General features: G+C 40.9%; 1 protein-coding gene across 2 annotated transcripts in view; it reads left to right on the forward strand.

Annotated features, from left to right (window-relative positions):
• Positions 1-17,554, forward strand: part of PPM1L (protein phosphatase, Mg2+/Mn2+ dependent 1L) — a 301,151-nt gene extending 283,597 nt beyond the window's left edge. For both annotated transcript variants that reach the window (XM_047875585.1, XM_047875586.1), the window contains exons 3-4: positions 11,134-11,295; positions 14,894-17,554. In XM_047875585.1, coding sequence (XP_047731541.1) covers positions 11,134-11,295; positions 14,894-15,240 — 509 coding nt within the window. In that variant the 3' untranslated portion in view covers positions 15,241-17,554. The remainder of the gene's footprint in view (positions 1-11,133; positions 11,296-14,893) is intronic.
• The last annotated feature ends 8,815 nt before the right edge of the window (positions 17,555-26,369 follow it).

A 26,369-nucleotide genomic window follows, 5' to 3' on the forward strand; every position in this document is an offset into this window, starting at 1 on the left:
CCTAGAGAAAAGTGAGATATCTCACTGAAGAATCCTCAAATAACATGAAGACGTGAAAAAATGTAGCCAGTGCTTCTCTGGCTTATGTAAGAAGAATCAAAGAACCATGAAATTAATTTTATTTATTATTAAAAGATACTGGACTTAGGATCCAGTATGTGATAATGTAATTAAATTAATTTCAGTAACATACTATCTTCTGAACTAAATGTCAGCAGTAGTTATGAGAAGTATATCAGTGAGCATCACAAAAGCTTGCCTGCTTACTTATACCTTAAAATAGTCATGCTCAGAGAGTATAGATGAAAACTCCCATAGCAAGAGGACCTTCTAGGTTTTTCTAAGACTCTCCAGTGCACGTGATCCATTTAATGGGAACCAACTCACTTTATCATGTTCATACTTAACTGAAAAGGAAGGATGAGAAGGGTGTCCAGGCCACACTCAAGGGTGAAATAAACTTTACTATTATAGCAGTTGAAAGTAAAGTTGAAGAAGATTTCAATTTCAAAACAGGGTTTAAGAGCATCAGACGACATATCTATATTTTAACTCTGGGGAGGTGTGAAAATTAAATGAATACTCCATCGGACTCTAAAAGCTTGAATTATGACTTCCTCTGCCCCATTAAATAGATTATTTTTCCTATTTAGGGTGGCACACCTCATTTCTGGAAAAAACCTTTCTGGCACTCATACACTGTTTCTTATTTCTACTGGTCATCTTATTAATTACTATGTGTTTGCCAAGGAAAAGCCCAAGTATACCTACATCTAGAATTAGCACTAGGGTTTGGGGTGACTGAGTGGCTCAGTCCGTTGAGAGTCTGACTTCAGCTCAGGTCATGATCTCACAGTGTGTGAGTTTGAGCCCTGCATTGGGCTCTGCTGACAGCTCAGAGCCTGGAGCCTGCTTCGGATTCTGTGTCTCCCTCTCTCTTTGCCCCTCCACCGTTCACACTCGCTCTCTCTCTCTCTCTCTCTCTGTCTCTGTCTCTCTCTCTCAAAAATAAATAAACATTAAAAGAAATTTTTTAGAATTAGCACTAGGGTTTAAAATAATAGAATTTGTCATCAAGTTGACTGGCTCACGTTCAGCCAGTGTCACAGTCCATGGATGAAATTTTTGCTTATGCAAGAATCTCACCTAGGAAATAAAAATTCGTGATGTGTAATAGACCTTTTTCTCACAAAATGTTATTTCTGCCACTCTGTCCTCTGGAATGTGATGGGGGGGGGGAGTTGAGGCAGCTTTGGGTTGCAAGGGAGGACCCAAAATGTGCCATCTGGGAGAGCTTCCTATCTGTGCCCAGCCCAGGGACTCACAGAAGCTGTGGGAGGTGTGTATGGGCATGTCCCATCACTGCTTTCTCTCTTTGGAAGCCCACAGAGATACTCTGCCTTCTTGAGTAAAGAAGGACGACTTAATGTGTTCTCAGTAACACTCAGATGTGGCCTTAGAGATGTTGCTACCAATATTTCACTCTTCAGGTTGCTTTGGGGCTGCTACCAGACTCTGTGTGAAGTAGAAACCCTCTGATATGCTCTTCTGCTGGAATTCCTCAAGTGACCTTCTTCCATGGTAGGTTTCTTCCTGGGTGGGCAGGGCAGGATACAGCCTAGAAGCAGGGTCCCTGTATCATTGTGCAGGTTTGACTACGTGAGTGCTAGAAGGCACCGTTCACACTGTGGTTATTATCAGTTTGAATGTGTACTTTAGCTCTTTTATGGAGTTGGTGGTAAACTGTCTTAAGGAAGAAATACCTTTCTCTGGTTTGCACAAAAACATTAAATATGAGCTAGTAACGGCCTGCCTCAAGGTTGGAACACTCTGGCAAACAGTGGGTGAGTTCCGCCTCTCACTCGGCTGTGTGGCCTTGGGCTAATCCCTGAATCTCAGTCTTATCATCTGCAAAATGGGGATAATAGACTTTATAGGCTGTTAAAATGAAAGAAATTATATATGCCAAGGACTGGGCTTAGGGCCTGACACATAGTAGGTGGTCAGTATGTGATAGTTCTCATCACTTGGTCAGCACAAGCCTCTCTACACACACAGATCTGTTTCCAGTCACTTTCCACTCAAGGCTCTCAGAGCATAAAATAACTGTCAGATGCATTACTACAAGACTCATTATAGTAGAATTATTGATTTTTAGTATGAATCATTAATTAGTATTAATTCAGTAATTCTCTGCACTGAGGTAGACTAATGAGTGGTGATTCTCCCAGGACAGTGACACATTATTAGTATAATGCTGACGAGGGCCTGCCTCTGAGAGAATTTAGAGCAGGGGGTGCAAGGACTCAGGCAGTCCTTAGTCAGAATCTTAGTCTCTTGTCTAAGAGAAAAGGAATGAAGAAGGAAAGATTAGAGCTCACTCTTTAGTTTTCCAGACAACAGGTTGTCCCCGACAGGTCTGTCTCTGCCATGGCATTAATTATTACAAGAAAGACTGGTGAACAAGCTCTGAGCAGGTCAAACTTTGGCGGACTTAAAGATTATGCAGACAGGGGCTGGAGACCCGGGAGTCTTATCTACAAACTACCTGGCACTTTATCTGTGTTTCAAGGCTCCTCACAGCTTTGGCTGTGGGAGGTGGAGACTGGAAGTCCCTGCTGACAGTGATCTTATCATTCCCCATGATACTTTCATTAATGACTGGCTTCACCTGCTCTTTTTCCAATATGTTGCTGCTCACCAATATAATTTCTGTCAGTCACCGGGCCCTGATGTCGTCTAGGCCCTGAAATTGTGTTCTTGAGCTAACATTCATTGTCAAAACTTTACAAGATAAACCTATTTCTCCTCATCCTACAAATGTGTTGATTTTCCCATGCTGCATATATTGAATGGCCTTGAGACTGTTAACACCTTCAATGAAATCCTCTCTCTCACCCACAAATGTATGCGTGTGTATGTCCCCTTCTCCCCATCTGCTTCCCCTACCTCTTCTCCACCCCACCCCCAATTTTTTGCTCCCTTTTGGCACTTTTCCTTATTCTCTTACAAAAGACTTGATGCCACAGAGGGGAGTCACTATGTGGCTCCTAAACCAACTTAATTCCACCCAGTTCTCCCATCTCTGCCCAGCCTCCCTCTCCCACTGCCAGAAAAAAATCAAACTGCAGTGTCACTTGCATAAGAAAAATGATGTGGTAAGGTGAACTTTCAGAAAATAAGGATTCTCATGACTCCGATTTTTAAATCATAGCTGTGTGCATATAGAAAGCAGGGGTGGGGAGCGCCAGGGATTGAGGGTAGTGTGCTTTGATTGGCACCAGGGCAGGGAGTTCTGCTCTGAGCAGAAGTTGAAGGTGGCCCTGCTCAGAGATGAGGTGAGGCTATTCAGCAGTGGGTGGGGGAGGGGGAGGCTAGCTTGTGTGTCACTGATGGTAGAATCTGAATCTGAATTTGAACTATCTGCTGGCAGTAGTGCTGTCACTGTTGTCACTGCTGTTCTCCTGGGCTTTGTTTCCCCCTGTACGAGATTGTCAGTTCTGCTTTTCCTCCTTCATGTCTTGTGTACTTGGCTTTATGCAGTGGATATGCTCCTGAAGTGTTTTGAATACATTTGGGTTTTAAATGACATTACACTCATCTTAATACAGAAAGGTATAAAGAAAATGAAGTGGTCTAAAATCTCAACACCTAGATACTCTGTTAATATATTTTTTAAATAAGAGTGTGAATATTTACATGGTTAGAATATATATATTTACAAAGCACAAAGTGTGAATTGTACAAATGCTACCATTAGTACATGTTATAAAAGCACCTCATGTTACCTAAATACTTAACACCGCTCCTAGTGCTAGGAGTCTGTGCAGTGTACAAAGCACTGTCATGGAATAGAGCGATGAGTATTGTAAGAAGCATTTTCTTTTAAAAGACTTTATAATCGGGGCATCTGGGTGGCTCATTCGGTTAAGTGTCTGATTTCGGCTCAGGTCATGATCTCTCAGTTCATGAGTTTGAGCCCCGCGTCAGGCTCTGTGCTGACAGCTCAAAGCCTGGATGGAGCCTGCTTCAGGTTCTGTGTCTCCCTCTCTGTCTGCCCCTCCCCCGCTCACACTCACTCTTTTTCTCTGTCTCTGTCTCTCTCTCTCTCACAAAAATAAATAAACATTTTAAAAATTTTTGATAAAGGACTTTATAATTAAAATATATACACACAGAGCAGTGAATAAGAAAGGGTCACCCTGGCCCAAAAAGAGGCTATTAGTCTAATGGGTCAGAGAATCATTTGACCCACAGTGTCTTTTTGTTTCTTTGCACGGGTTGTTTTTTTTTTTAAAGTTGCCAACATTTAAAAATCAGGAGAGTTCAGGGACACCTGGGTAGCTCAGTCGCTTAAGCATCTGATTCTTGATTTTAGCTCAGGTCATCATCTCATGGTTTGTGGGATCGAACCCCAAATCAGGCTCTGCGCTGCCAGCCACAGAGCCTGCTTGGGATTCTCTCTCTGTGTCTCTCTCATCCTCTCTCACTCTGCCCCTACCCTGCTTGCACCCCCTCTCTCAAAATAAATAAATAAATATTAATTTTTTTTTTTTAATTTGTAGAACTATTCACAAGGGGCCTACATTCCAACATGGCAATGGCCTTAATTGCTAAGGATCTGCTGCCCCTTAGCGTGTGTTCTCCAGTTTGCCAAAAGCCCCACCCACATTCCCTGTTGTGGGCCTGACACTTAAATCTGATTTCAGTTGTTACTTATCCTCACGCCTGCCCTTAGAACAGAAGATATTTCAGAACCCATGGCCCTGTCAAAAGCAGGGGGATAAAGCTGCTCCAAGAGGGCCACAGGCTTTTTCTTCTACCTGTCCTACTTTTCTAAAGGCATTGGAATTTGCAGTTCCAAATCAAGATCAGCAGAATATGAAAATTGAAAAGGGCTTATAGGTCAACTAATCCCAGCCGCTGGTTTTTTATTTCAGAGAGGTGAGGCTGCCTTCTGATTGCTCATTATTGAGCATTTTCAGTGTACCAGCTTTGTTTAAGTTCATACAGTCACAGTTATATATTAAATGAAGCTCGTGTCACATGATTAAATTTTTTCCTGATCTACAAACTTTTTTGTGACTTGTACCAACATATACTGCGAAAGGGGACAAGTTGACACAGAAGTGTAGAAACAGGTCACAGAAATCTTTACTTCTGGGAGTAGGAAGAGACCAGCTTAGAACAGGAAGAAGTGCTGATTGTTCAAAGGTGTGGCCTGGTGGAGTCGGTCCTGGTATGTGACCATGTGACCAGGACAGGGGGTTATCCTACCTGAGACCTAGTTTCCCATCTGTTAAATGGGGATAATTATGCCTTATCTCAGGCAGATTAAATTATACAATGGAAGTAAATGTTTAGCATTATAATGAAAAGTTATCATTGGGGTCTATTATTGTTATCATTACTAGAGTAGTAATTCTGGACTCAGGTTTTTTAGGCACTTAGTCCCACAGTGCATATGCATCGAGCAGTGTAACCATGGGTAAGACACTTGAAGCCTCTGTGTCTCATTTTCCTATCTGCTCAAAGGGAGGAATAAAGTCTGTCTCACCCCCACTGAAGAGTTAGGAAATCAACTACACGTGTGTTTATCAGCCACTTAATGGCATTTAGAGTGCTAAATAAATTGTCATTACTACTTTGCTATTAACTAAATTGAGTTTAAAAACATTGATGACCAGGGTCTTCAGAGGTACCTGAACTAACCTGTTACTTAACCTTCGTTAGGATTTACATTTTTCTCAAGCTCAACTCACCAAGTGAAGTAAGTCCCTAATATTATCCAATCGTAATAATTAGGTAAGTCCAGAAGAGGTTTTCTCATGTACCTTTACTTTGCCTACCAGAAATTAAATCAGAGGAGAGAATGCTGGTTTAGAAGAATAGACTAATGAATAATTAGCATTTGTGGGTTTTCCCTAAAGAAAATGAAAATTCACAGGACAACATGAAAACATGTCTGTTCTGCTCAACTACAAACTGAGGTCAGAAGCAGACACAGAATGCTCATGTAATGACCACCGTGAGGCACTTTTATCACTTCCCAAGGCTCTGGAAGGCATGGTGAGGATAGAAACCCTACCCATGTTTCATTTGCATTGGACCAGGAGCCTGGACTGGAGGGAAGAGCTCGGGACGGTCCTGGGCTGGAAGCTCTCTCTAGTTATTGGCAGTGTGCCTGTGTGCATGGTTATACATGTATAGGAGGGTCCACATGTTTTGATCAATGTGTAATATATATTTTGCTACCGCTAGGTCTCCCTGCTGTGGTGGTGGAAGATGGTGTAAATTGTATTATTGAATGAGGTGGACATGCTCAGAGCAAGTCTGCAGAAGCTTAGCATACGTCAGTTCAGGATCAAAGAGATAGCGTGTGATTATTTATTCATTCATCTACTAATTCGTTTATTCAGCAAATATTGAGTGGCTGCTGTGCTAGACATCAGCATTATAGTAGGGAAAACAAGCGGACAGTGTCTTTACCCTTGTGAAGTTTACATCGTACAGGGGAAGATTGGTATTAATTAGTTTAAATAAATATACAAGATATTTACATAAGTGTGTGTTGTGAGGGCAATAAGGGAAATAAAGGGGAGATCGCCCCATCAGAGAAGGCTTCTCGGATGATGTCACACTTGAACTAAGACATCACTGTATGCATTAGTCAGCCAGTGTCAAAGATGGGGAAATATACGAGGCAGAGGGAACAGTGAGTACAAAGGTCTAAGGACAACAAAAGGGTTGGCATGTTTGGGCAACAGAAGGGAGGGAAAGCAAGGGCAAGAGTAGTATGACATGACATTGGATAGTTTAGGTGGGGGCCAGACCATGCAGGATGTGGCCATCATTGTTTTTCACCTGACTGCTGAAATAGCAGTACTTAGAAATGACGGTGGCCTGGACTAGAGTCAACACAATGAGAACAGGAGAGCTGGAAGGGTTTAAGATGTATCTTAGAGGTAAGAGTGACAGAACTTAATGATGGATTGAATGTCAGGAATGAGGACTAGAAAAACAAGGATTACACCTAGCTTAAAGTAACTACATTAGATGCCATTTTCTGAGGCTTAAAAGTTAAATAACTTGCCAGACCTCATTCAATTAGGACATTGAAGTCTAGTCTGTGTGAATTCACTTTTTTTCATTGTTTTAATCTGTGAAGTGAGGCTACTAGGTTAAATTTCCAAGATATCTTCCAGATTTGCAATTAAGTTCTCATCTAGATGAGAAACATCAGAGGTAGAAACATCCTGAGGTATTTAGTAATATTGCCAGAATCTGGTATCTGATATAGTGCTATGGTGGAATAAATCTTTTATATCAAAACTTGTAGCCAAAATTTGAGAGGTGTTATTTTCTCACACAAACAAAAGAAACCATGATTTGTCCATTTTCTCTTAGACACAGTGTTTTTTGGGAGTCTTTCAGCAACGAGGTAGTTTGTACTGTAAAGGAAGATTACATTATAAATTGTCTGTTGTAATCCCAAACTAAGACTGCAAAGCCCAATCGATAAATTGCTTACAGGGAAGCAGTTTTTTTAATATTATTCGTCAACGTTTATTTATTTATTTTTGAGAGAGAGAGAGACAGAGACAGAACACAAGCAGGGGAGGGGCAGGGAGAGGGGGAGACACAGAATCTGAAGCAGGCTCCAGGCTCTGCACTGTCAGCACAGAGCCCAATGCAGTGCTCAAACTCACGAATCATTAGGTCCTGACCTGAGCCAAAATCGGACCTATTGAGCCACCCAGGTGGCTGAGTTTTTAGATTATGCTTGGGCCTCCACCCAGATACAGGCAGGTTTCTACAGAGAGGGGAGGGGTGTCATTTCAGTGATCTGAAAAACAGCCTGCAGCTCTAATTCCACCATCTGGGGCCCGCCCATTTTGGCCAGGTCTGAGATTCCATTGCTCACATTAGCAGCCCCCACTGTCTCAAAGCAGTAAATTGCTGAACTCCAGCTCATGAGGTACATCTTTTTTACCCATAGAAACAGTGGAATTGTGTTCTTGACAAAGGAATTGGCAGGCCATGAATCTTAAGTATATCCAACAGCAAGTGAATAAAGAAAAGCAACCACTCTAAATCTATCCCTAGACCCCCTTTTTTGGACTATAAACCCCTGAATCAGTTAGGATGCTACAAGGAACAGAAAAATCCAACTTAAAAAGCCATGAGCAGTAAAGATATTTAATGTCTCACAGGACAAGTCAATTTCAGGCTGGTTCAGCAGTTCTGTGATGTCTTAGGGACTCAGGCTCTTTACCTCTCTGCTCTACCCTCCTCAGCAGAGTGCCTTGACCCTGAGGCTCAAGATGGCTGCCACAGTTCTGGGAAAAACATGATCCAACACGGGACCAAAGAAGTGGGTCATTTTCTTTGTTGTGTCTCCATTAGTGAGAGAGAAAGCCTTTCCCAGAAGCCCTAAGCAGACCTCCCCTTAAATCCTTATCCATGGAGCACCCAGTTCCCCCCATGCAGATAGTAGGACATTATCCTAGACGTTTCCCCCTCTCCTTTATTTCCCTCACTCTCTATGACCTCTCTAGGTTTTATATAATCTGTCCTCTACCCTCTATCTACATTAATTCAGATGCTCATTATCTCTTTTTCTCTCCCTGGATCCAGTTTATCTTCCATATTGCCACTGAAATGATCTTTTAGAACACATATCTCATCATGACACTATCCTGCTTAAAATCCTTCTGTGATTCTTAATCACATATACAATTAAATATCAATTTTTTTTTCTAGCTGTAGGATTGACCTCTCCCTTCCTCTTTTATTAAAAAAAAAGACTTACCTGGCAGCTCAGGACAGCTAGCAGATGGGTGTAGAGCTGCTGTGCTGAAATGGGGTGGGGAAAGGGCCCATAGACAGGTGGATCCACCTGCTTCCCTCACAGGAAGGCCCAAAGCCCTTCCCTAGACCCCCTGCAGTACAGGCAAGTGGAAACACCTACAGGCCAATTGATATGGACCTCAGGAGTGTCAGCCATGCTAGTGGCACAGGCTTAGATGGTAGTGGAGGCCGAGGTCAAAAACATGGTCTCTCAGAGTGTGCAGAGTGAGAAGGGAAGAGGGCCAAAGAGAATGCACTGCCTTCAAGCCATGCAATATCCAATGAAGTAATATTTCTTTTTTGTTTGTTTGTTTATTTATTTATTTTGAGAGAGTGGGGAGGGGCAGAGAGAGACAGAGAGTGAGAGAGAGACTCCCAAGCAGTCTCTGCACTGTCAGCACAGAGCCCGATGCAGGGCTCAATCTCATGAACTATGGGATCAAGACCTAAACCGAAGTCAAGAGTCAGATGCTTAACTGACTGAGCCACCGGGCGCCTTTAAAGTAAGGTTTCTATTTTACCTTTCATACTTTAAGAATGTGCCTTATATTCTCTGATTGTGTTAGACATGTTAACCCAATCAGATTCTTGAGGAGAAAGTGAGGATTGTTCAAGACCAAAAGGCAACTAATATCAAAAACTGAGAATAACAATTTCTAATTGATGAATTATTTTTGTGTTTACATTTTCATTTTTACAGTGTTTTTTAAAGGTAAAAGTGGAGCGCCTGGGTGGCTCAGTCGGTTAAGCGGCCGACTTCGGCTCAGGTCACGATCTCACGATCCGTGAGTTCGAGCCCCGTGTCGGGCTCTGTGCTGACCACTCAGAGCCTGGAGCCCGTTTCAGATTCTGTGTCTCCCTCTCTCTCTGCCCCTCCCCTGTTCATGCTCTGTCTCTCTCTGTCTCAAAAATAAATAAACGTTAAAAAAAAAAAATTTTTTTTTTAAAAAGGTAAAAGATTTGCAATTTGCCTGGATAATCCCTAAGATTAATCTTTTTTCTCTTTTACAAAGCTTTTCATATCAGAAATCCTGAGTTAACCAATATTTCATGTATTTCCATTTTTTATCAAAACCCAGTTTTGAGTTAAATAGGCTTGAGAATGGAATTTCAAACTGAACTAATACCCGAATATGCTAAATATGCTAATTATTCTCCCTGCTCTTGATATTGAGCTGCATTTATTCTTTACGTCCATTTAAGAATTCAATCTTGTTTCTTCTTCTGTAAAGACGAAAGAGCCGTTTAGATGCAGTTTACATTCTGTTCTAGAATATAACCTTCTAAACGAGGAGGGAAATATTAATGAAGACATTGATGGATAATTTTAACAACGAAAGGCATTAACAGTTTGAAGCAACAGCTTAATGGGTTGTGCATTTCAGTGGGTATTTGCATACTCAGTGACATTGTCAGAAGGGAGGAGGGAGAATGGAAAGAGCTGGGCAGAGGACACCAGGCGGGAAATAAGGGCAATCTCCAAGTACACTAGGACTGTCCAAATCTTATTTGCTCTTACCCGTTCTCATTTCAAGAATGGTTTGAGAAGAGCTTGTCCTTTTGTGTCTTGTATAGGCAAGAAGGTCATCAGTCTTGCTTCCCTTCTGACTCTGACCACCCCAACCCCCCACCTCCCATCTACCTCGATCTCATCTCTATCATCACTGTAGGTTTTTTTTGCTTCTCCCTTTATAGTCTGTCCCCATCACACCCTGGAGCTGATCTGTTTTTGGCTACCAGTCTTCGCCATCAGACTTTGTATAGGCAAGTTTGTATAAGCAGCTCCTTCATGGCTCCCCATGATGCCATAAGATCAGGCTGTTGGCATCTGTCATTTATTGCCTCTTCCAGCCCCTCTAGCTGAGGAGCCCACACAACCCCTATCCTCCCCACCTTCTGGGACTTCACAGAGATTAGGCACCAATGAGAAGCAAAAAATATGTATCAATTGTCTGAAGCTTCAAATTGATTTGGACTCTCTCCTAATCCTTTTAAATGTGATACGTGTTTAAATTAAGAGGAGCAGAAACAAAAATGATTTGGGAAAATGATAATGTTATCCTAGCTTATTTCAGTAACATTCTAACATGGTTAAGAAAATGGACTGTCAGATTTGATCAGTGTTGTTGAAGTGAACAGCCATCATTCTCAGAGTGTCTGGAGTTAAATTCTCACCCAGCAGGAGCAGTTTTAATGATTGAAGAATCCAGTAACACAGAGAAATAGCTGAATCTCAATGCACTGCTGACCTGTCACGTTGCCCCTCTCTCTTCTGTTTTTCAGGTACAACGTGTTTGATTGCTCTGCTATCAGATAAGGACCTCACCGTGGCCAACGTGGGTGACTCAAGAGGGGTCCTGTGTGACAAGGATGGGAACGCCATTCCTTTGTCTCATGATCATAAGCCTTACCAACTGAAAGAAAGAAAGAGGATAAAGAGAGCTGGTGAGCTTGTGAATACCTCCAAGGACTGTCTGCCATCCTGTTCGGTGAACAAGGTGGCTTGCTTGGATTGCCTGTGGGGGATGAGATGTTCAGTTACCCAGTGATTAGTAGATGAACACAGAGGCTGGTGCTGAGGTAGCTGAGACTTAACTTTGGGACATTTCTTGTCAAATGACCACGGAACTTGCCCTTCTTCAAGGCCAAAGATTCCAAAAAGGCCCCCCCAAAGCCCTTTACCTGTTTAAAGGCTAACGAGATCTTTGGGCACCTGCTTGCCATACTGTTTCCTCCAGCCACCCCAAACTACTAACCATTCCCCAAATGAACCATGTCTCTGGTAGGTCTGTGCCTTTGCATGTGCCATCCCCACCATCCATTGGATAACGATTACTTGTCCTTTAAGATTCAGTTTAAAGGCATCCTTTTGGAAGTCTTCCCTGTCACTGCACCAAAGGCTCCCCCAGTCTGGATTAGGTGCCCCTTCATCTTTCCCAGCATCCTATGTGGGTAACCTATCGGGTTACCTTTCACAATGTATGGACATACTTGGCTCTCCTATCTGTCCTGTCTTCCTGATTGTGAACTCTCTGAGGGCAGGAATTTGGTCTTGTTCCTCTCTCTGCTCCTAGCACCTAACTCAGTGAGTGCTCGGCACAAGTAAATATTCTGGGGTGGGGCTGGGGGTGTCCCTTTTTTATTAATTTCTTTCTATATCTAGAGGCTGGGGATACAAACTTACATTCTGGAATTGGGATGGGGTGGGGAATGGAGTAGACAGACATTAACAATAAATAAGTAAAAATAGGTAAATTGTCTAGTATATTACAAAATGATAAACATTATGAGGAGACACAAAGCAGGCAAGGGAATGGGGAGTGTCAGGGGTGGTCACTATAGGCCTCACCAAGGTGACATTAGGACAGAGACTTGAAGGAAGAAGATCAGTTGATGATTATATTTTCATAATTCACTTTGGAGGGAATCCTTTCTAGCTGTGGAAAGGAAGAGTCCCTCCCTCTGCAGACTGACAAGTGAGGCATGTAGGCTCAGTGCAGTATGCCAGGCGGCAGACCCAGCTGTCCAAGGGGAGCTCACGTACCCTGGGTCTCTAACCAGAATGGGCCCCTGCTGCCCAGGGTAATTGCAGTTGACTCTCAGTCTCTACAGGTCAGCTTCTGCCCAGAACCTAATCAACATTTGAGTTTTCACAGTAGGAAGCTGTACTGTTGAGTCAAAAAGTGTTGAATTTTATTACAACCTTCTGCTTCAGTGACTGCTTGAGATGCAGAATAATTTTTAATGAAAGCTTTGGTCAGGTTTTTTGTTGGTGGGATGGAACAGATGATGTTTTAGGAGCATCTGTCCAGCTGCAAGTAATATGAGCAAAATTGCTGGCTTCCTTACTTACAAAGACACCATTTCCCTGTGAGTCCACTGCAACCCTGGACTTATGACACAGTTAGTCTGTGCTCGTGTAAACACAGGCAAGGGTGTGTGTGCAATGCACGATACCTTGAAATGTCATCATAGCATCCAGTGTGCCCTTCTGAAATGGCATTCCCATTTTATCCTTCCTCCTAGTCCCTGCCAGACCCACCACCTGCACCCCCACCCTGCAGGGATGCTTTATAGAAGCCAATTTGGACACAGTCTCCAAGGAAGTTAATCGAACCGGCTGTGTCAAGGGTGTATTTTATACCAAGGCTTAAGGGACAGTGATTGGTTTTATTACCTTTATGTGTGTTTTCTCTGACCTGAGCCTTCCTTTCAGGACATCTTTCCCTGTCCTACTTAGCATAACAATGCACTGCGACCAGTCTGGGCCAAATATACGTTGGTCCTTCTGTCTTCATTCCTTTTGTTGTTTCCAACAACAGCAATGGTATCAGCTGCCATTTATTATTGTTTGCTCACTGTGCTGGGAGCCAAGACTGGTTCTTTACATATGCTTTCTTTTTACTTACCTTATGAGATTGATGATGTTATCCTCATTTTACAACCAAGGAAGTGGGACCTCATAGAGACATGTGTGCCCAAGGACACACAACTAGTGAATGGCGAGATGAGAATTGAGACCCAGGACGTGGACTCTGGAGCCCATGCTCTTGCCCACTAGACCACACTTCCTGGAATGTTCTCATATATTCCTGCCCATAGAAGTCCTACCTGTCATTCAAAGCCCAGCTTTACTGCTCACTCCTCCCTGACTATCACAAAGATATCATTGCTCCTTCTCCATCTGATTATAGCATTTAGCAGGTACTAGTTTCTCCCTAAAAGAATACTTCTTTTTTTTTTTTAATTTATTTAAATCCAAGTTAGTTGACATATAGTGTAATAATGATTTCAGGAATAGAATTTAGTGATTCATCACTTATATATAACACTCTGTGCTCATCCCAACAAGTGCCCTCCTTAATGTCCATCACCCATTTAGCCCATCCCCCCCCACCCCCAACCAACACCCTGCCCGGAACCCTCAGTTTGTTCTCTGTATTTAAGAATCTCTTATGGTTTGTCTCCCTCTCTGTTTTTATCTTATTTTTGCTTCTCTTCACTTATATCCATCTGTCTTGTTTCTTAAATTCCATGTATGAGTGAAATTATGTGATATTTATCTTTCTCTGACTGACTTAATATACTTTAGTTCCATCCACGTTGTGCAAATGGCAAGATTTCAAGGAAATCTTTGCTTTGTGCTTACAGTTGTCAATACATGTGGCTTTTCCTTTCTGCTAGACTCTACTTCTTTTGAGAAAGGTCTGGATCTTATATAACTTTATAGCCTGTAAATTGCCTTGCATGGAGTATACATTTAATAAATATCCGACAAATAATATGTGAATGAATAATGTTCTAGCTTCCTTCAAGAAAAAATAATAATAGATAATATTGAGTGCATGTTATATTCAGGCACTGTGCTAAATGATTTATATGGAATAACTCCTTTATTTCTCACAAGTCAATAGAATAGGTGGTATTATTGCCCATGCTTTGTAGTCAGGGAAACCTAGAATCAGAGAGAGAGAGCTTCTCGTCTGAAGTCACACATAGCTACAAGTGACAGAGCCAAGAATCAAATCTAAGCAGTCAACCCGAGAGCCTGAGCTTTTAACCACTGTGCTAAAATACACCTTTCTTTAATCCTGATCCTATCTGGGGAGTTGTTTTGAGATCTAGATGCACCCAAGGGTGGCCTTGAGCTAAATGAAGTAGCCCAGTGGGGGACTTTGGTTCCCGTTCTTATGCCTTTCAGCACTCTTTTGCCATTGTCATTGATCCCTACCCTGGTGCTCCCTACTGTCCATCAAGGTGTTGTTGAGTTAAAACCAATGCCCTCACCTATATGTATCTTCCTACCCTCAATATTTATATTGATATAGTCTTCAGAGCCTTTAAGATGCTAAAGATGAGGATGTGAGGATCTACTGGTAGAGTGTGAAACCTCAAGTCATGTGGCGGGAATACTCTCCTGGCAGTGCCAGGGGAGCTGAGGGGGGCACATGCAATAGATGAGCCTTTTGTACATGCACCCAGACTCTGCCGTGTGTGTGAGATAATGGCTGGTCAAGCTAATGGGCTCCTTCTGTCTTTACAGGTGGTTTTATCAGTTTCAATGGCTCCTGGAGGGTCCAGGGAATCCTGGCCATGTCTCGATCCCTGGGGGATTATCCGCTGAAAAATCTCAATGTGGTCATCCCAGACCCAGATATCCTGACCTTTGACCTGGACAAGCTCCAGCCCGAGTTCATGATCTTGGCATCAGATGGCCTCTGGGATGCTTTCAGCAATGAAGAAGCTGTTCGATTCATCAAGGAGCGCTTGGATGAACCTCATTTTGGGGCTAAGAGCATAGTTTTACAGTCATTTTACAGAGGCTGCCCTGACAATATAACAGTCATGGTGGTGAAGTTCAGGAATAGCAGCAAAACAGAAGAGCAGTGAACCCCTCAGGGTTTCGTCTGCCTTAGACTAAAGGACTTTCAACACACTGGTCTCTTTTAATGTAGTGAAAGGCGTGGGAGTTACAATTAGGATCATCTACCTAGACATGGGATTCCCCCTCCCTGGTGGCCATAGGTCTATATGCAGTAATGAACAGAGGGTGCTCTCAGCCAATGTAGCCAAGAGGCTGGAAAATGGTTTCTTCATGTTTTTCCAAGTCTTTCATCTGATGTTGAAAATATATAAATATATAGCTGTAGATTCACACGTATGAAGTGAATGGCATATGTGCCATATATTCTCCCATTTGAGATTCTTTTCAAGATCTCTTACAGGGTTCTCCAGGCATCAGACTTTGTCCTCTCTTCGGAGCCGTGAACAGAGCAGGCCTCCAGAGCTGCAGGAGACAGGCTTCAGCGTCCCCTGTGAGTCAGGGCTGATGTGTCAACGCCCGTTGCTGAGAGGCAGAGCTATCCTGAGAGTGCTTTGTCCTTCTGAGCCCAGGTTTTTCTGCCCAGCAGCAGCCCAGACACAGATTTGGGATGGTTTATTATTCCATGGCTGCTCTTAGAGACTGAGAGAAGTGGGGAGGATGAGAGCTGCCTGCACAGCAGACATAACCTTTTCCCCTGGCTTCCTTTATTAGTTAAATAGACTCTGTGTACCACCTGACCAGTCTTTGTGCGTTTATCCTAATTGTGCATGACCTTAACCTTTTGCTTCTACCTTACCTTATATAATAGGCAGCTGTGAAACTTCACCACCAGACACCACGATTTTTTGTCTTACCAAGAAACCTGTTCGGGGAAATGAGTAACGCAAATCACAATACCATAATTCCTTCAGTCTTTAAGGGTAGAGGAAAATAGTGGCCAAATAAGTCACAATGCCTCTTGGGAAATCTGTTTGCATTAGGAGAGAAAGCTGGTGAGGTCACTACCCTGAACTGAGCTCCAGCGGCCAGTTTTTGTGCGGGTTTTTTTTCCTCAGCTATCCTATTAGCTTTCATGTATCTTTCAAGCAGTGTTCAGCAGCCTCGAACTGCGTGTGTGTTCCCTGAAGCCCAGTACACAGTTCCCAGTGCGGTTTGGCATTTGGTGATAAAATGCTGGCATGTGCTTCTCCTTGACAGTGGAAAGGCAGCAGCCGGTAACATTTGGTTGCAGATCACCGTCCACACTAGGTAGCTTTCCCCAAAGAAATACAATCCGTCCCACACCGCCCTGCCCTGTGTTTCGAGGCAACCCAGCTGGCTGGGAATTCAAGCTCAAACCTGTATTGTTAAGTGGCTCAGAGTTATTTCTGTGCAAAGCTTGCTGCTCTTCATTTCCTATCTCCAAAGTCATGTTTCCAATATCAGTATTGTATAAATTAATTGACAGAAAATGCTGGGTCATCCTGTTTGCCTGGCTGACGTGGCTCAAGCAACCAAACAAGATTTTTGTTGTGTCTCCGCCCCTCTGTGTCTGAAATGTCAAGGTGTCCACCTGGTTTTGTCCTTCTCAAGTGGGCACTTGTCGTTAGAGCTTCTCAAAGGCCCCATTGCTTGGCCACCTTTGGTCCACGGTGCTCCTCGCCTCCCCGCCCCACCCTTATTCAACTATGCAGCTTTCCGGAAGCAGGTTCCAAGGGAGGACCTGGGAGGATGAAAAGATTCCCTTATGGCTGCCAAGGACTGCACACCCTGTCTTGATTCCTCCAAGCACTTACCTTTCTTTGACTGCAGTGAGAATTAATAATGGTTTCCCAAGAGATTTGGCTCACTTTGGTAAACTGTAACATTAGAATTTCCAACATTAGAATCAGAACCCTGATTTTTTTTTCAGCTATAGAATGTTCTAGTACAAAATATCTACCACCATTTTAGATTGAAGTGTTTGCATATTGAGAGACAGTGAGCATTTGGATGTGTGTATCTGGGTGGGGGTCAGTAGAGGAATGTAGGAGTCATGCTGGTTGTGCTCAGTGATGGGACAGTCAAGCCAGGTGGCCCATGTTTGTTTGGAGATCTAGGACATTGTGACTCTGGAGAGTTACCAAAGCCCACCAGGAACAGGCAGTTTCAGCATGTTGTGCTACACAGTCCGTTTTCCTTTTTTATTTTTAACTTAACCCTAATATTCATCATAACAAGAGAAAGAAATTATTAAATTCCATGATCATTGTTATTGTCTAAAATGAAAATAGTAATGTTTTGGTGAAGACAAAAAAGCAAAGCCACAGTGGAGTCCTGTTTGTTTACCCTGCGCGATGTCTTCCTAGGCGGCACCAAGTGCAGGACTGTATGCCTGGGGAAGCCCCCAGCTGAGGTTCACAAGGTGGCTTCCAAATTTTGCTTTGTAGAATTAACTCCTTTCTGAATTTAACCACATAGTGTGTGTGTATTTCCTACTCCCTTTCTTTCTGCCTCTTTTCCTCCACTTTGGCTTGTAGATTTTTCAAAGATAGACATTTTAGGCAAAATAGTAGCAGTTTTATTAATAGCTGTGTCTAAACTTAGAGAATTTTGCTTCCTTCCCCTGTCCTGGAGCTCTCTCTGACCCTCCGTCCAGCTGTTTGGGGTCTACAGACATCACCCCTGGGGTGCCCTGTGGCTCATTTTCTAGGGACAAGGGAAGTTGAATCTAGCCTTTAGGGAAATTGATTTGAGGAGTTTGCATGTGAAACTTCCCTAAACAGCACTGCCAAAGCTTTGGAATTACCACATGAGGCCGCCCAGACTCCCTAGCCCGAGTTCGCATTGCCAATAGCCCCATGGTGCCAAATTTTGGGATGATTTTGCGGTCTTTTAAAAATGAAGTTGGGAATGAATGACCACATGCTTATGAGCCCCCAGCAAGGTGCCAAGCCCAGATCCTCATTAATGCACTGCTCTGCTTCTGCTCCACTGGCAATTTATACTCTTAACATGGGTTGGGATTAGGGGCAAGGGTAGGACAAGATAGGAAAACTTTTTAAAAAATTCATTGTATTTGCAATTCTTTAATCAAAGGAATAAACAATACTTGCATTAAAAACTCTAAAGCTAGTTCCTAAGATCTGCATTCATTTTATGTGACCAACTTGTCCAAGGCACTTAACTCTGAAGTCACTATTGTAATACAACATGACTGTGCACAGATGTACACATTACTGGTAACCAATGGCTACATTCTATTCCTTGCGGTAGATAAAAGGTATTGGCCTCTTGAATCTTGTCTATGTGATAAAGGTATTACGAAGAGTATTTTTTTTGTAGAGTAAAGGAACACAGGCAATCTGGATAATTTAACACAGGGCTTATTTCAGGCAACTGTAATGATTTCAACCCACATACATTTTGTGCATACGGGATTGCGTTAGAGTGACAGCATCATCATTTCAATCCAACTGAAGTAATTCTAGGAAATTGATTACATTATTGAATTGGATCACTGGGATTTCCGGCAGTACATGCGAGATACACAAGGGAGTGATCACTTTTTTCCTTTGCCCGGTATACCTTGATTTTCTGGATTTTTTTTCTCCCCGAGTTATTGCCAGATCGAATGCTCTTACAACTGTGTCAATGAAGAAGGTTTAGAAAGGGCAACATTTTGTAGTGCATTTGAAAGTCTAAGAATACATGCTGTGGATAAAGCTTTATTCTTTAATGATTTCAAAAAAAATTGTTTTCCCTTTGACTCATCATCATTAGACTGATCCTCCCATAATATTCTCCCCAGATTGCCTTAGCTTGTCACACCAGCATTCCTGAACCAGCTCTGCAGAAATGACATGACTGTTAGATACCACACTGGGGCCTATTTAATTGCCTCTAGATTAAATTGTTGGTATCTAGACTTTTGAGCTACTTAGCTGAACATGGCAGGAGTAATAGAATCCAGTGTTCCCCAGAGGGTGTTCTATAGAACCTAAGTTCCAAATGGAGGTGCTCTTCCAAATATAAGGTTCCATGGTCAAATGAGTTTGGGAAACATACTATCTTATCATACTGTGTGCTTATAAGCACACAGGTTTTAATTTAAATGTCCTATGGTGGGACAAATGTAATTTAAGTTAGCTCAGTGTTTTTCAGATTAATTTGGACAGAGAAACTTTTTTGAGTAACACCTAGTAACATTCCAAGGAGCTTGTGTTCCATAGGACCCACATTGGAAATTCTGGTATATGGAAATATTACTGTTTTCTCATTCACTGTGACTCTTAGTAGTAGCAGTACAGTTCGCAATTTTGAAACAAGTCCTTTCACATAGGAGGCTGATTTGTCAGTGAAAGCAGTGTTAAGAAGCAGTCTGACTTAATAAGCCCATCAGCAGCCTCCCGTTGATAACAGAAGCCCAGCAGTCCTACCTGAAGCTCTAAACTTCTCTCTTCTTCTATGTGAATAATAAGTAGGAGCCTTGCCGTAGCTAGGGATTTCTTAGATTCATTCCAAGAGCTTTCCGTTCTGTTTCGAAGTTACCTCTTGGCTTTTCAGATTGAATCAAAACAAATAGATTTATATTTCATCACAACGTGAGAGTTTAAATATACATATTTAAAATAATAGAAAAGGGGGGAAAGACTTGGTTTTAATTCATTTTAAATTTTTAACTCAATTTTTAAAATTATGTATCCATTGTGTAATAATGGAAATGTAAACTAATAACACTTCTTTACTCTCTTTCCTCTGTCATTCTTTCTAGATTCAATGATATAATCTGAATCAATCAAAGCTCATTCATTCTAAAATCCCTTTCCCATATTTTCCCACCTTTCACATTTTATGTATAAGATAGTTTGGTAAGTCATCTCTTGCATCAGATGTAGGGCTTGACTATATAGCTCCATACTCCTCACTCAGCCTGGGCAGTGCTGGGAAGCTCTGAGAGGCAATCCCAAAATAACAGATGAAATAAATTTAGTCCAAAACGTGGCGCACGGGGAATTTAGGGTAACTTCATTAACTCAGAATTACCTCCACTGTTCAGGAATTATACCCACCCTGTGGACATTATCCAAACTAGTAAAAAACTGAAAGTGAAATTATTCAGGCCAAGTGGCAGATGGTGGAGGGCAAGTGATGGTTGACACTACATGGCTTCCGCCAGATATGTGCGTCTAGACACGTTTTCTAATATGTAAATTTTTTGCTAATTCATGATGTTTATGCTTAGTCCATTACTTTTTTGTTACCACTGTTAAGCTGCAGACTGTTTAACTAAGAGATGCTTATACTAATTTTGATGTGCTTAGTAATGACCACACCAGCACCTGTATAATCACTTTATTAATCCAAACTAAGGACTTTGTAGAGAGCATGTAGTAGCTGTGCATTTTAACAAATCATCATAGGCATTTTCACAATTCAAAACTCTGCCAGCCAGCAAGCAAGCAGCAAAGGTGTAGGTTATATTTAGAGATGTGGTTCCATTTATTCTAGAAGTCCTATAATCTGGTATTATTTAACTACAAAATTCCCCCTGACATTTGCCAAATTTGAATTAAGCTCAGAGCCTCCAAGTACCTGAGTCCTTGGCTCTGAGCACCAGCAGATTGCCGCGAAGGGTCTGGCAGCAGATTGTGGTGGGTGAGCATTGAGGGCAGGACCACGTGCATGAGTCACTCATTACCTCTGTAGGAGAGGGAGTATCGGCCACACTCTCCCATCACCTTCTGTCATGAGGAAATTCCAGAGGTTAAATATGATATCATGCATTATCTCCACTTGCTTCTGTATATATCTGACAATGCATAATTTAACCTATGTTTGCACAGAAACAATGGTACAAGTAGTAATCAAGGAACTGGGGGAGAATATCTTAAGGGTACCCAGACACTAAAACTGTAAAAAGTAGGTTTTCCAAAATTTGTATTATCAGTCTTCTGCCATACATGGGTCATATTTAATAGCAATTGCTGACACGTGCACACAGATCAGTAGAAGGCAATTGTTCCCACATCTTACCTACTCAGACGAGTGGCTTCCTACTTAGAGTATTGGCTAATGCTTTTTTTATGGGTTAAGAAAGACAGAATTCTAGAGCTCCTTTTATAGGACTGCTAGAACAAGCAGAATGACATCTAAGAAAAATAATTTGAACATTTTTTTAATTTAAAAAAAGGTAAAATTAATTTCCAGTATGGTCAAAGTCAGAATGAAAAGAAAAGCATTTTTAAGAACACATAAAAGACAAAATTAAAGGATAATAATATAAAAGGAAATATTTTAAGAAAAGAAGTCATATTTTATTACATTATGAATCATGCTTTCTGATACTTGTGGTTTTTCTGAAGTTGAGATAACATTGAAATAAGAAAGTGAAAATTGAGTTATTTGTAAAGTTAGTAAAATTACAGTCCCTGTTCCATTCTTTCCCAATGAAAATGAATACATGTGGTCTTATTTATTGCTGCTCTAAACACCTTCACTGTTCTACGTTCTGTTTACTTTCCAAACCTTAGCTACAACAGAGAGCGAATTCTAGAAGACATAATTTTTCAAATGCCAACATGAATACCAGTGAGTATTCAATTCAAAACAGACAATTATGAATCACTCAACTGGGTTTTACTCCTGAAACCAAGACTACACTGTATATTTACTAACTTGAATTTAAATAAACCAATTTTAAAAATAAATAAATAAGGGGCACCTGGGTGGCGCAGTCGGTTAAGCGTCCGACTTCAGCCAGGTCACGATCTTGCGGTCCGTGAGTTCGAGCCCCGCGTCAGGCTCTGGGCTGATGGCTCAGAGCCTGGAGCCTGTTTCCGATTCTGTGTCTCCCTCTCTCTCTGACCCTCCCCCGTTCATGCTCTGTCTCTCTCTGTCCCCCAAAAAATAAATAAACGTTGAAAAAAAATAATAATAAATAAATAAATAAAACACAATTACAAAAACAAACAACAGGGTAATTCCGTGTTCTCACCTGTGGGAGGTTTTCTAATCCATATAATGCAAAGGGCCATATTTGCTCATATAATTAAAAAAAAACACCAATCATGTAGAAATGATGTTTCAGACATCTTTAGCCCAAGAGAATGAGGTCTTTTGTGCAAATTTTAAATTTCTGTCTGAGTATATGTAAGAATAAACAATGACTGCTTAGTGTACTAATGAAAAGGTACAAATCCTGCTATTTGGGAAAAAACTAGAAACATGGGACATTAAGCAAGACTACTTTCCACATTTAGGCTCTAAGACTATAACCAAACAGGCTTCATGTATTGGTTATTTTGATTGCCCTTTTATCTCAGGCATATATTCAGAAAATAGAGTAATAAACACAAAAATAGAGAAAATCCAATAACTTTTGCTTCTATTTTAGAATGCAGGGGTGCCTGGCTGGCTCAGTCGGTACAGCATGCAACTCCTAATCTCGGGGTCGTGAGTTCAAGCTTCACACTGGGCACAGAGATTACTTTAAAGAAATTAGAAAGCAGTGTTTGCCCTTGTTAATTTGTCTGAAATCCTTGTTCATATTGAAACATTAACACCTACAACATTGTCTTCAGTTTACCCTTCAATTACTAAAGCAAATGGCTTTGAGGTATAGCACGTACACAATTTCAGTGCAGGTTGTCCAGCTGAAATTTACTTTTCAATGCCTCAGTGTTCCTATGGTGAGCCAGGAAAAGGAAAATAAAAGGAAGAAGAAGAAATTTTAATAAGGTCAGAGAATGGTTATTCTGACAAGCCTGGAAAATAGTAATGAAGTCAAACGCTCCAGTGTGAACGTACGTAATTTCTATATGCCAGATGTACAAGGTATATTTTTAAATATAAGCATTATTGCATTTATAACAGATTGATCTACCTTATGAACAGATTTCATTAGAAAAGACACTATTTTTGCTGTAAGTACATCTGCTTGTATGTTTTATTCTTTCCTTTACTAATTTTTCTTTTTTTTCAGATTACCTGACATGTGCCAAGCAGAGATAGTCTGAATGTCTCTAATGGTGAGCACTCAGGCACCATCCCTGCCTTCTTGGCATTTACAGCCCACGGGAGGTTTCGTAGATATTCTAATGCTCACTTTTGGCCGAATGGGTTGAAAATTGGCATCTATCATGATTTCCTCCAATAGGCTTAGATTTGTGAAGACAGGGCAGAATTATAACAATTCTTTCCTACACATAAGAGAGTGCATGATAAAAGATTAGGGATATCTTGCTCACATCCAAGCAAATTGCATCAGATAATTATTCCATGTTAGATCACCTAAGTTTTTCTTAGGAAGTGAGGAAGTGAGACAGAGAGCCCCTGTAGACCAGGGCAGGGGTTGGGCTGTCCCAGAGGAGGCCATCATTGAGGCCTCCACCCAAGTCAGACAACAGCCATACAAGGGATCAGCAGTAGTATAGTCAAAGCCAAGGTGTCTCTCCCTCCAGGATCCTCTCCTGGAGGAAAGAATTACAGAAAAGGAGAATAAGGAATAATGACAACATCTCTCCATGGCATATTTTAATTTTTGTTCCCAAGAAGCTATATAGTGTAACAATCTTATGCCCCAAAAGAGAACCCAGAACTGAGGGTGTTTATCAACAGTGTTCCTAAATATATAAATAAGTGAACTCGTTATATAGAAAATTGACATGTCTCAGGAATATAATAATTTCTTGGTTTTAAAAATGAAGAGAAGACTAAATGCCAGGTTGTTTTTTAATCATAAATTTGGTATCCATAGTAACTTTTGGCACGGAATTTAAGTTTTATATTTTGAACAAAAATAGCAACATCTATTTTCTGTATGGCAAAACAAAACTAAATACCAGACTTTTATTTTTAACCACAGAAGCCACCACTTCTAAGTTCTTTGCCTGGTCATCTTACCTAGATATCTTTTTCTGTTTATGGCAATTGCTTCTTTATCCAAGGAATGTTAGCTACTGCCAAATGACATTAGAATCCTACTGAATTAGAATAATAGAAGGTGAATGATAAGAGATTGGGAATATCTCATAGTGATCAGAAGTGGGGAGTTTTGTTGCTGTTTTGTTTTTAAGCATGAGAACATATAAAAGAAAATTCAAATTAAGGCAAAACAATTTATGATTTGGTAAGATTAAAACCAGAGGTGGAGCCCCATTATTAAGGAAGTAAAGGAGAGTTGGAGAGAGGAAGAGAAAAAAAAAAAACAACACATAATTGAGTAATGTTTTTTATGAATGGTATAGCTCCAAAGCTCTGATCTCATTCCTTGCTGGATTTTAAAACAGTGACTTTGTATAAGGTTTGACTGAACCAATTTCAACATCACGAAATTTTTCCATTAGTACTTTCTTGCTATTTTAAAAATTATAAGAAGTTGTTTATAAAAAGATAACCAGGATCCATAAATTATTAGACAATGCTTTTTTTTTAGGAATCTTCAGATTATATTTAATCATTAAATCACAGGCCCAAACGATTGCTCAAATCAAACAGGCTTTCTGATAAGTTAGTCCCTGAAAATTATCCATGATAAATATAACAAAATCTTCACAAAACCTCATTACTCTTGGTACTCTTTAGAGGTTTGTATACCTACTATTCTATATTTGTCTCTAAGAGACATTTGAAACAATGTCAGATGTTAGTTTGGTGTAGAGCTCAGAGTAGATGATGGTTCACGGTCACTCAAGATGCATGGTGTGTCGTTCAGGTCCCTTTGATGTGTGCTAGGGGTAGATTTAGCCTTGTGGAGACTAATGTGTTCATGCAATCACTGATTCTGTGTTGTTGTGTACAAAATGAACAGCTAAAAGTTCACCCTTGATGACAAGATTAAAGCAAAAATAAACACATTAAAGTTATTGGACTTTATACATGGGATCGCTGCTGTTCTGTTCTTTTGGCTCAACTCGTTTTCCATTCTAATCTCTGCTCTGGGGTTTTACAGTTTCTCAGTGCTTTTCAGTTAAAGTAGCTGTTGAGTGGAGATGCCATGTAGGAAACAGCAAAACAATTCATGGGCCAAGACCAAAGCATAACAGAAGCGAGAGATAGGAGATACTGAACCTTCGAGTGCTATCATTTGGAACAGGAATAAGCCTGGCTATGGTTCAAAACAAGGTAAATTTTAAAAAATGGATGCAACAAAAATTTTTTATTGTTAACACAACTTTTATCCAGCTTGATACCTCATCAACCAAGTTTATATAATATAACTAGTATTAGGTGATGACAGTTAGAGTAGCTATACATACATGCAAACTCTAGCAACATGGTATGGCACACCTCTCAGAAAAGTGTTCAGAAGAAAATAGCCATGTACAAAGGTTCTCACAGATGCAGGAGAAAACACCATGGAATCTGGAGACAGTGAAATAAACACACACACACACACGCACATGTAGTACTACTTTTAGGTATTCTAAAGGTGAAATGCTCAAGTGTGACCAGTACCTAAAACCTAGATGAAGAACGATAAAAGTTAATCAGCAGATTGCCAAATTTGAAATTGGGTGTGACAAAGCAAAAAAATATGGTCTTGGATTAGTTTTCTCCTTTTCATTACAAATAATATTTGATAGCCAGAGTAGAAAAAGCAGCCCCCAAATTCTAGTCTTCTACCCCTTTTTCTAGGTAGAAAATTTCTAACATAGAATGAGAAATGTGCTTCAAGATTTCAGGATGGATGTTTGCCATCTGAGTTAGAGTAAGAACTATGGACTTTTCCAATACTAGCCACAGAGCCAAAGAAATAGGAATGAAGATCCACAAACACCCCATCTTCACTTACAGCAATGGGTTATATATCTGCTGTTTCCTTCCTTCTGTTTTGTTTTAGAAATATAGTAGTGGCAATTTATCAGTTTGTTTTTTTTTTGTGTTTTTTTTTTTTTGAGGTAACAACAGCAGATCCTGGTAGCATAAGCAGAATGGGAATTTAAGGATTTTAATATAAGTGGTGCCTCATGGAATTCAAGGTCAGTAAGTATTTAAATACAGTCTTGGGAACAGTGCACACCTAAGACTCAAAAGCTATCAAGGATGCTACAGGGCTTCCTCTTCTAGCTCTCACAGACTGACTGGTATTGAACTAGCCCATCTACCATAAACAACTATAAAACTGGACGTAACTATATTAAGCAGCTGTTTTCAAGCATTAGACAATAGCCAGTGTAAGATAGCAATCTCTGAGAGAAGGGATCACAAATTATCCCATGATCAACTCTGTCTG

The sequence above is a fragment of the Prionailurus viverrinus genome, chromosome C2, assembly GCF_022837055.1.
Source record: "Prionailurus viverrinus isolate Anna chromosome C2, UM_Priviv_1.0, whole genome shotgun sequence".
Classification (NCBI taxonomy): Eukaryota; Metazoa; Chordata; class Mammalia; order Carnivora; family Felidae; genus Prionailurus; species Prionailurus viverrinus.